This window comes from Monopterus albus, unplaced genomic scaffold, assembly GCF_001952655.1.
Source record: "Monopterus albus unplaced genomic scaffold, M_albus_1.0 scaffold98.1, whole genome shotgun sequence".
NCBI classification, from domain to species: Eukaryota; Metazoa; Chordata; class Actinopteri; order Synbranchiformes; family Synbranchidae; genus Monopterus; species Monopterus albus.
This window is the reverse complement of record NW_018127978.1, coordinates 350,307-361,795: the sequence shown is the minus strand read 5'-3', so window position 1 is coordinate 361,795 and position 11,489 is coordinate 350,307. Positions and strand designations below refer to the sequence as shown.

General features: G+C 43.9%; 1 protein-coding gene across 1 annotated transcript in view; it reads left to right on the top strand.

Moving 5' to 3' along the window:
• mast2 (microtubule associated serine/threonine kinase 2) overlaps positions 1-11,489 on the top strand; it is a 106,492-nt gene that overhangs the window by 68,896 nt on the left and 26,107 nt on the right. Inside the window, exons 4-8 of the mRNA XM_020609076.1 lie at positions 1,322-1,413; positions 7,243-7,318; positions 8,964-8,984; positions 9,969-10,047; positions 10,992-11,128. Of these exons, the coding sequence (XP_020464732.1) occupies positions 1,322-1,413; positions 7,243-7,318; positions 8,964-8,984; positions 9,969-10,047; positions 10,992-11,128 (405 nt within the window). The remainder of the gene's footprint in view (positions 1-1,321; positions 1,414-7,242; positions 7,319-8,963; positions 8,985-9,968; positions 10,048-10,991; positions 11,129-11,489) is intronic.

Here is an 11,489-nt window from a genome sequence, read left to right as displayed (position 1 = left end):
ATGCGCGATATACACAGTAAACACACAGTCCTCTCATCACAGAGGGGAGCTAAAGACTAACAATTTCACTGCAGGCTCAACCTCATAATCTCCCTGTTCAGTCACTAGCGATGGAGCCTGGCTCAACATTTTCTATTATAACCCTCTGGAGAAAATGAAGAGGAATGATGGTTCCAAAAGCTCAAATTACCCAGAAAAACAAAAACCCATTTTTAGGCTAGACACAGAATAATTCATATTATTGTAGCTTAAACATTTCCCTCACAAATAAGCTAATAACACAAGTATGGTCACCATAAACCTTAGGGGAAATAAAGCATCCAAACTTCAAATAATGCTGCATACAACAAATTAAAAGGATAAACACACACATTAGTACTTATGAACACATGCACAAAGTACAAAATGATGATGCCCTGCATATTGGTGGGATGGGAAACCTTCAGGTCTTACAGTAGAGCCATCAGTATTATCTGTGTTATTAAAGTTGTAGTTTTTCAGATGGATTTCTTAATTGGTGCTGCCATCTCCTCTTGAAGAGCTCTGCCAAATAACCATAAATTGTCCACTCCAGGCTTCCATACAGGTCAGTCTATTAGCAACCAAAGAGCTGCTCTTCTCCTCTGTGTTACTACCACCTGGGAATAAATTGGCTTCACCATATCTAGTTAATTCTTGACAGCACACACTTGTATTTTTTCTACTAAAGCTTTTATATTAAGCCAGTGTAGTACTAACTACTGTTTTTTTTGTACTCGAGGTGAACTGAAGTAAGAGTTTTTGCCATTTTTGTCAGCAGTTGTGACGATTCACTGTGTGTTGTGTGAATGCAGCTGTGACTGTCAGTGTGTCATCACTGTCCCCTGGTGGGACGCACAGAGTGTGTCGCATCTGTGAGCTCACCAGTGGCACATACATGCAAGCTACACACACACACACACACACACACACACACGTACTGCTTGATGCGTGTGGTCATCAGATGTGCATCTAAACAGACAGAACAGACACCTGCTGTTGCTGATGCAGAGCTGCCGCGGCCTCCTGCCATTTTTGGAACCAGCGCAAATGACTTTTACACCGGTGACACTGTGTGAGGTGAAAGTGTGTGTGACTGTGGCTGCTCATAGCTCAGTGTGTAGACCTGCCAAAAGAAGGCTTGGCAACATTCAGAAAAGCCAGGCACTGGAAATCTGTCTGTGGTTCATTGCAATGCTCCTTGAAGTTACAGCTGTTGCACTGTGGAGAGTAGCGGTGTAATGTGGATTCATTCATTGGATTAAGATGCATTCACTGAACTGCGTTTGGTCTCTGTTCTCAGCTGTCGCACGAGCAACAGAAAGAGTCTGATTGTGACATCCAGCACCTCCCCCACCCTGCCACGACCACACTCACCTCTGCATGGACACACAGGTAACACACACACTCAGACAAAACACACTGTATGTACTCTCTCGGACAGTTTATGTCTAAAACGGTGTAAACATACCATGTTACCTGCAGAGTTTTGATCCACAGTTTGAAAACGAATAAAACGCCACCGTTTTTTAAAGCAGAATGTAGCAGCATCCTCTGGAGACCGTAAAAATCCACAGCCGCCTTTAAAGCAACGTGGCCAATACACGTGACTCACTGGACGGAGAGAGACAAACCAGCTGACATCGCCGTCTTTAGCAGTACCTGATACATAAATGACAACAAAAACACAAAGATGTTCTAGTAGCACCGTGAGTCTCAGGGATGTTCATTTGTTCCTCATCAGCTGAAAGGTGTGTGTAGTAACGGCATGTGAGGTTTGTTGCTTCCTATCACACACCAACAAAACTCCATTAACAGTTCAGCCAGCACACTGAGCTCAGCACAGCGCAGACAGATATTTGACTGCAAGGATTAAAGCGGAAGCCTGACTGATGACTGATGATGCTCCATGAGAGACTGACCCTGGCCCTGCTCAGGACTCTGCCTGCAGACCTTGTTCATTCAGCCACGCACTGCTTCCCTGTTAATCTATTACATGGGCCGATGTATTTGATCGGTTTCTGCATCAGACCCAAAATTTAGGTTTGAGAGTCTGACCTGGACATTTTGCCTAACTGCAGTCTACATCAGCAGTAATATCACTTTGGACTTTGATGGGTTTTTTTTTTTTTTGCCATTTCTAAATCTGACATTAATAATAAAAATGTTGATTACATCCTTTAAAGAACGAAAAGGAAAGTCTAAAAAACAAACACCATAACAGAGTGTGTTGTGTTCTGTTTGCCTTTTCCGGGTGATGTTGGTTTCTTTCACTCCATCCTTCGATCTCTTCTTCTTTTTCTCCTTCCTCTGTCCGTCTCCATTCGCCAGGCTGCTGTGGCTGCTGTGTTGCCATGGTAACGTTGCCACCAGTCTCGCCGTCGTCCTCACGTTCTTGTCTTCTCTGTGTGTCAGGCCGTGCCGAGGAAACAAATACTGCTAATTAAATGTCACAAATTAATGTTCCTGGTTTTCATTTTCTCTCCTGTGTCTTCAGCCTTTTCTCCTGCTAAGTGATGCTGTTTAGACTTAATGGCTCTCTCCTCTAACACATGTTTTTCCTAATGTTTATACCTGATAAATATCTGCCCTCCACGCTACTGATTTATGTAGGTGCATAGTTTGTCACTAATGGGATGTTTTCACATTTCTCTGCAAATGTGTGTTTGCGTTTGGTAGTACCCTGAGTGCTAACGGTTAGCTCTGTTACTAGATTATGTTTTGGATCAACTGAGTGAGATAAAGTGATACATACATACTGTCAAACTCTCAGCTGGACAGTAAATACGTTTGCACATTTTCTTAGAGTAATTCTTGTGAATGGTAACAGCAGAGAGCAGAATGCAGCGCGTTAGCTAACATGCACTGAATTTGTTTTGTTAGCCAAGGAAGCTACTTAGTTGACATTACAAAATAAATCCAGTATGTTACATTTCCTTTTAATCATTTTAAACCACCTTCCCAAGCAAATAGCTACAAGACGCTAACCTCCCTCACCAGCAGTCTGCCAAGCGCTGAATGTAGAGAATAAGACTCCGGGTCTGAACAAGGCTCCAATGTATAAGACTATATATACACAAATATTCGGTGATGTGCTGTCATATCCTGATACAGAGTAATTTCACCTTCTACCTGGTTAATGCAGCGGAGGTGGGCAATCGGACTTATTTTCATATATTTGAATATTCATAATCTTGGGAGTGACAGTGAAGGGCAAAGACCAGTCATGTATTCAAGCCCTTTTTTGTGGAAAAACTTAGCAAGGGACTTTTATATGCTTTGAAATGTTTCTGGAGGGTATCTTTAAATGTTTGGATCAAAGCTTAAATGGAGTTTCAACCTTATGCCGAGTTTGGTATTATCATCACAGAAACTTTCTATAATCTGTTGAAGGCTGTGATAGGCTGGTACTTTACTGATTAATATGCAACACTGGAGGCAATTAAACCTTGCCTTCATTTCTAGAGACCATCTTTATGCACATATGATTGCATACAGATTCCATCATGGTTTCAATCATCCAGCCATTTGCTGCTAATCAAACAGATTCCTCGGAGTCTGATATCCCACAGGGCTCACGAGGACCAGTCATCTCCAGATATGACTTTTATTAAATGTTGAAAGTTGGCATAAATTTCTCATTGCCATTTCTGCTGTCTTCTTTTTCTCCATAACACCACCTTTAATTTTCCATCTCTTTTACTCTACATCTTCTCTTTATCTCCCTTTCCACCCTGAACTTTCCTCTCTCCAACTGGTCGACAGCCGGCTGTTATTTGGTAAAGGTCAGGTGATGATTGGCAGCTCTGTGTGCTCCGACTTCTGATGAGTTCTAACAATCCACCACTTTTCTTTGTAATTCTAATGAAGGACAAAAACGGAGGCAGCAGGGATTCAAGCTTTTCTCTTGTTCACTTTTCGTCACATTTCAGAGAGAATGCATGTTTTTTTTTTCCTTTTCTTTCCGCCCCCTCCTCAATTATAGCTGTATTTTGTTATCCCAACCACAGTCTCCCCGGAGAGGCAGTGAGGGAGCGAGACTAAAGAGGCACAAAGCAGATATTGCATTTGCATTTATCTTACATGCCGGTATATTTTTTGCTAAAGTAGGTCAGTGTCACTGCAGTTTGCAGCAGAAAGCTTTCTAAAAGTGTGACAGCAAAGCAGCCATCATACCTGTAGTGGTGAGACCGGCGACCAGCTGCACTCAGCTGTAGTTTACATTTCACCTGAGCCATTAGTGTTTTACCTCACAGGAAGTGCAGTGTATTATTCAAGTATGATTTGATTTTACTGTAACCAGCCTGTAATTTGCCCTGGGCCCTGGTGATTTTCTAATGAGAGATCAACACAGAAACCGGTGACCTGTGGCTTAGGAAGATACAGCTGTGAGTGGTGACGCCATGTTGGCCAGAGGGACAGACACAAAGCCTGAACAGATGGATAGCAACCAACCAAACCGTCATCTCGGAGCACGCAGCTTACCGGCCTTTGTCATGATGGGTAAATCTGAGTCAGTCTGCTGAATTAATACATTCATTTATCCGCTTATTTATGCTCACGTCACCAACACGTTATCATGCAAATGTGGCTCAGAAGCTCCAACCATCCTCCACACACACACACACACACACACACACACACACACACACACACGTAGTATACGCACACAGTGAAATGTGACGGTGCAGTGACTGAGACCGCTAACAACGAGACCTCTTCAAATATAACCTCAGCACATGAGGCGTTTCACATCAGGGCCACAGACACTAACAAGCATGTTCGACTGATGACACACTTGTGCACCCAAGTATGTGCACACCCGTTCTGCACTCCAGCCACAGACAGAAACACAGATTCCCTGACTGGAAGCAAATGCTGGTATTAATATTTGACTTTGCAGACATGCTGCTGAGGAAAATGTATAATTGATGTGGAAATGTCCGACTACTTCATCTCTCCTCCTGTCTCTGAGGCCGCCAGCCTTCCCTCTCCCATCTATCTGTGTCGCTGTATATGTGTGTGTGTGTGTGTGTGTGTGGGACATGTTCACCCCTTCGCCCTGTACTGAATGATTAGTTACACAGCGACACTCGTAGCGCTGTGTTTTCTCTGCAGATAGGCTGGCATTGAACATTCATTCGTGACCCTGTAGCGTTCTTATTAAATAATCTCAGGTTTATTCAAAAGGCAACCATCTGTTCTCTGAGTGTCGGCTCCAAAGTCGGACGTTCAGTCTGTGCTGCAGGTGCTTTGTGCATGGAAATGTTTCTCTCTCTAGCACTGGATTGCTGTTTCATTTTCACTTCATTATTCAGTGTAATATGGTGTTCATCTGTTTTTGTTTGGGGGGACAGATGCATCTGTGCTGTAATCGTCATTTTCAGTCGACACAGAAAACTTCTGGTTCTACAGAGAGCTACACACGCATCAACACACTACTGGCAAAATGGTGCAGATGCCGTACCACTGGCAGTTAGGTCAAAATAAAATCCAGGTTCAGTACTAATGCAACCAACCCAGCTGATTTTATAGGAGGCTGAACTGCTACGAATATGTAACACAAGTAAATCATTCTGCCTGTTTGTCGCAAAAAGCAATAAAATGTGCAGTACACACTGTATTATAATAATAATGATAAAGAATTACAAAACTTAGGTAAATACATAAATATAGTAAAATACCAAATAAAAACAGCAGCAGATAAAGCCAAGACCACTTTGAACTCAGTGGGAATAGTGTCCAGATTTTTGCCTTGTAGTGTAGAAACAGAAACTTGTTTTTCACTTGAGGCTTTAGTATTTGGAGCCTGGGGAGTCCCACTGCATAATCATAGTGTTCAACACATCGACTAACTGCCTTATGTGCAAATCCATATGAAGCTAATAATTCACCACAAGGAATTTAATTCACCTACAAGGTAATACTGTGTCACGGCTACCTTGCAGTACTAGTACGAGACCCGGCAGCCTTTTGATTGTGTTCTCTCCTCTTCTCTGCCATGCATCCATCCCTCCTTTCATGTTTCCTTCTGAATGCTGTCATCTTTCTTGTTGTGATTCCTTTGTCTCTGCATCTTTTCTGTTGCAGCTGTGCAGCAGTGCAGATGTTCTCCTCCTCTGTCAGAACCCACTTCTGCTCTCCACAGACAGAGGAGACAGATTAGTCAGCCCTCTTATCTCTCTGACCTCCACCTTCCTCTGAGCTGCCGGTCACCTAATGAGACACTCCATCAAGCCCTCAGCGTCCGTGTCCATCTCTCTCTGGCCTTCATCACAGCCCCTTTCTCTTATTTTTGTTGCTTGCAATTTAATTCGTCCCCATCACTTGAGAGTGTTGTCTTCCCCCCAGACAGTATGCCCTCCCTTCACTCATTCTGCTCCTGTCTTGTTGAGGGCCAGGTAATGGAACATGGAGGAGGAAAAAGAAACAAGCAGAACACTTCACACACACACTCAGCTTTCATACAGCTCATTATTTACTCATTTGTCTTTCAGCTTGTCAGCTTGGTTTCACACAGCCTGCTACATCTCGACCCAAAATGTTTCACCGGGTTTCTATGAAATAGTATTTAGATTCAGCAGTTTGGTGTTTTTACTGAAATGTACCCTGGGAGTCTGAGTTGCCTTCTGTTCTTCACCTTTTATGTCTGTGGTCTTGTAGCTTTGACATTTTATCATGGATTCAGTTATTTTTTTCCACAGCTGTTGATTATTTATACTGATAACTCAACCATGAAGGTTTTGCGTCCTTCCCAGATTTAAAGAGCTCCAGCTGTGAGTCACCTGGAACATTGGACTTTCAATAAAACTCCTTTTGCTTCACGATGCTGTTAGTCTTCATCTGTTAAAATGTGTATGGGTTTATAAACATGTCGGTCCCATTCACTCAGTTTCAGTCACTGAGCAGCTCCACAGGGCTAAAAGCATTTTTGCAGGCTGTTTTTGTTACTTTGAAAATGACAAGCGTTAACGAAATGTGCTTGACTTCATGATCAGTTTGTTGTATTTACTTTGACATAGAGTGTTTTGTTTTAGAGCAGCTTGTTTTCTGAGCTTGCTCCTCCTCCATGATGCCAGACGCTCTGTCAGTATTCTGATGAACAGCCTCAGACCATGTCTGACGTTCCCATGCTAAAACAACAGAGATGATGTACTGAACATTCAGCAGGGGTTCTGTTTAATGTGCTTACATATTCCTCCTCCCCTCCTTTCTCTCTGTCAGGTACCAGCCCACTGGACAGCCCTCGCAACTTCTCCCCCAACACAGCTGCACACTTCTCTTTTATTCCTGCACGCAGGTGAGATACGCATAAATACACACCTAGAAAACAAAGTCAGTGAGTCTTGTAGCTGGGATGACAGAATCACTAATGTAAAACCCTGCTTGCAACCTGGGTTATAAAAATAGCACTGGCTACACAGAGGTTCTGTTTTTCGTTTTTAATCGTCAGGAACTGCAACAGAATCAGCACCTCTTTAGCATGTTCTCCTCATTTCCTCACAATCGGAGTTTTCCTAAAATCCTCACCGTAGCCCTGTTGGTATTCCTAAAGAATGAATCTCGGATAATATATGGACACTGTTATTGAAAGGTTCCAAATGATAGGCGGTCCATTCTTGGTTGGCAAAGCACAAAATCAGCAGCTTCTTCACTGTTCTTCACACATGACAGTTAATACTAGTCAGCACAAAGCACGGTGGCCAGACAGGAAGTGAAGATGATCTGCCCAGATAGATGAGCTGTGCCTCAGCTGTCTGAAAAGCTGCGACGTAGCTCCGCGGCCTCTGGGCTGCTGCTGATGAGCAGGCAGATGATCACTCTGAGGCTGTCACTCAAACCAGGATTAATAAACCTCTAATCAGTCTCAGCTCTCAGCACTGATAGCAGCTACTGAAAGGGAGGGAGCACGAGTGTGTGTGTGCCTCTTGTGTTTGGGGGTGCGTGTGAGCATTTATGCATGTAAGGTAAAATAGTGTTTTTCTGAGCCTGACATATGTAAAAGAAATTACTGCAGGCCTGCCTCTTAAGCCTTCATTAAGAAGATGATGTTTCCATGGTAACACTTGACCCACTGAACCCCCTCTTCATGACAACATCATCAAACACTGTGTGAGAGCTGTGCAGCAGCCAGACAGGGTGTTACTGTTGATTTGAATTGGAAATCCCTCCCTGTCCGGCTGCTGACCTCGGCGCTGCAGCTGCAGACGTGACAACAGCACCACCACGTGGTGGAGCTGGATATGACGCAGTAGAGGCTGGTTGTGGAAAAGGTTCTGTTTTTAATTTCACTTCAGGTTTTGATCATCTTCATATTTACACCAAAATCTCAAACTGTCACCTGAAATAAGAAAAAATAGAAAACAGTTTGCAACAGTCCTACAGCTCTGCTGTTCTCAGTTCAAACCTGTGACACTTTTGGTTTTCATTTATATTGTATAAATCCCAAGGTTTGTCTAGAGCATCTCCTTATTAATGAGGACATGTCCTCCTTAGCTCTTCAGGTTTCTAACAATAAAATGTCAAAATGTCAAAAGTCCTGACACATTAGTATTATTATAATTTTGAACAGAAGCAGGTTTATGATGAGAATAGAGATATTTTGGGTTATTTTATAGTTTTATGGTTGCAGCATATTTAATTCTGTATCTATTGACATATTTATTTCTCTAATGTTTCATTTATTTATTTAATACTGAACACTGTGAAGTCAGGAGCTTGAGCTGATGCTGTAAAAATAACTTTGCTCTTTAAAATCATTTTGGAGGAAAATCTGAATGTTCTCAGCCCCCTGCAGCCTCTGAACACTTACACTGACATTGTGTTTGTTTAATGTTTCGACTCAAACCGAGCCCGAGTGGAGATATGTGTGAGTGTGTGAGGTCATGTGACTGACAGCTGCTAGCAGCGATAAAAAGAAAACCAGTGTCTTGTCTCCCTCACAGCCACGGACACAGAGCTGACAGGTAACCTCTGAGTTCTCTTTCCTCCCTCTTCCTTCCGCCACCTCCCTGCCCCACGTCCTGCATGGCTGAGTGTACACACTCTGAATGACATCCACAAGTACCCTGCAGGGTCTCCTCTTCTGCTGCTGAACTGTCTGTGCATGACACGCCCTGAACAGGAGACAGCCTTCCCCACACTACCTTCACTTCTGGGTCCCAGAGATCAATAACACAGTGTTAAGAAATTCTTGGTTAAATATTTATTGTTCCTGAAAACATGAGCCTGGTGATATTCTGTAGTTTTCCTCACCACCACTACTAACCAATCAAATGAATAAAAAACCCATCAGTGACCACACGGCTGCACTGGGTGACATGTTCACCATGAACACACACTCTGCACTTTACTTTCAGTCCCACACACACCGTCCTGCAGCCACAAATACTCAATGGAGACCAAATGTGGATTCATCCGCAACTGAAACTAGTCCCCAACAGATGCATTGTTTCCTCCTGTTTGTTTGATAAAACCTACAGTGAGTAGCTGTTTTAGGAAATTATTGAGGTTCTTTGTGTTTTTAACATCCTTAATCAATGAGCTTGGAGCTGAGCCCCACCAACAGGACAGCGCAGTTAGAAAGTACTGAGAGGCGAACTAATATTGGTGTGTTGCTTGTTGATATAAGAACAGCTGGCTCGCGTCTGAATAAATCCAAGCAAAAAGTGTAAAACCCAGCTGCAGGTGAGGTGCAGACAGGTGGGACTGGCTGTCGGGTGTGGACTCCGTCCTGCTTCACAGTCTCTGTGCATTCACCTCACGGCTTTTCCTGCACCTCTGAGTCTATGTGTTTGCATTTTCCTTCTTTTAATTGAATCACCTTTTTGCTGTATGTCATGGTGCTGCACCTTCTTCACATGGTTGTTGTGGAATAGGTGTTTAAATATTAAAAATATGCATGTGTCTTCATCCCTTTAGTCTTTAACTCTTTCTGTCTCTCTCTGCAGGACGGATGGCAGACGCTGGTCCCTGGCCTCGTTGCCTTCCTCTGGCTATGGCACCAACACTCCCAGCTCTACTGTCTCGGTAAATATCCTCACTATTTTTTTTTTGTCTCTACGAGTGATCGTATGTTATTTTATAGTGAAATCCAGGGACAGAAGCACCTTCTGCTCTTCTTTTTTCCTCCCATCTGATGTCCTCGAGTGGACATCTGCTTCCTGTTCTGCCTCCCGCTGTTCCCTCCTTCATTCCGAGACTTATAAACACTTCTCTTCTAGTCCGCCTCCCTCTCCTTTACTTTCTGTTCTTCCTTCATCTCCCTTCATGATTCCCCATGTTGCAGTTTCTCTGTATGTGTAGAATGAAGCTCAGCAAAGGCTGAGTTATCTGGCTGTGCGTGCTCTTGACTGCTAGCATGCCTGCTTACTTTAGGGATTTTTCCATTATGGGAACCCACTGAAACGTGTCGCACCAAGTAAAGCTCGTCACACGGGTCCTTCATTTGTTTGGAGGTGCATTCTGGGAGCTAAATTTTGGTACCCCTCAGGAGGAAGCACTAAAATCAAGTACCAGGACTGTGGCGGGGGAGGGGGTGTGTACGCACAGAGCGGTGTTGATTATTTTCTTTAACAGGTAGATGTTATAAACTCAGTTGAAAAGAAAATTCAGAGCACAGTAACATTTGATCAGACCCATCCATACAAATCATAGGTGACACCCGTCTCAGTCGAGTCATGTCACTCGCTGCCTCATACTTGTATATTTATGGGTGAACTGCTCCAGATTAATAGTAGCTTTGAATAGACGTGTGACAGCTGAAAGTTTGAAGAGCCGGGAGAACAACACACAGCCCAGTGTTTAGACCAGCCTCAATCCCAGCCTAACCCCCCTCCTCCTCCTTTAACTGGTTACAGTAGTTAAGCCTAGTCGTGGCCTCGCCCCAGCCTCACCCACAGTAACCCCCAGTGCTGGTTGTAATCTGTGCTCCCTCTGTGCTCCTCCTCTCACAGTCCTCCTGTTCATCTCAGGAGACGCTGCACCAGCTGCCCTTCCAGCCCACACCGGACGAGCTGCACTTCCTCACCAAACACTTCAGCTCTGAGAGCATCACGGACGAGGAGGGACGCCGCTCCCCTGCCATGAGGCCTCGCTCCCGCAGCCTCAGGTAGGAGCTCTGTGCCTTTTATAAGATGCAGTGCCCTTGCATCGGGTACAGCTGATGTTCAGGCCGCAGTGACAGCACATGCTGCAAACAAGGTGTGAGGGTCCAGTCTTTGACCTGCTTTATGGCACCATACAACTGATAGAAGTGAAACTACCCAAATAGGACCCAGGCTGTAATAAATAACCTTTGTGACCTTTCTCTTTCAAGGTCCCCAGGGTTAAACCACGTTGTTGGGGTGACCATGCTTTCTATAAGTGTTAGATCTGTCTCTGACCTGTCAGAGTTTAAATCCTTATTAAAAACATATTTAGTTCCTTCGACCTACAGTCCCTAGTGGAGTCTGCATGTTCTGTCATTGTTA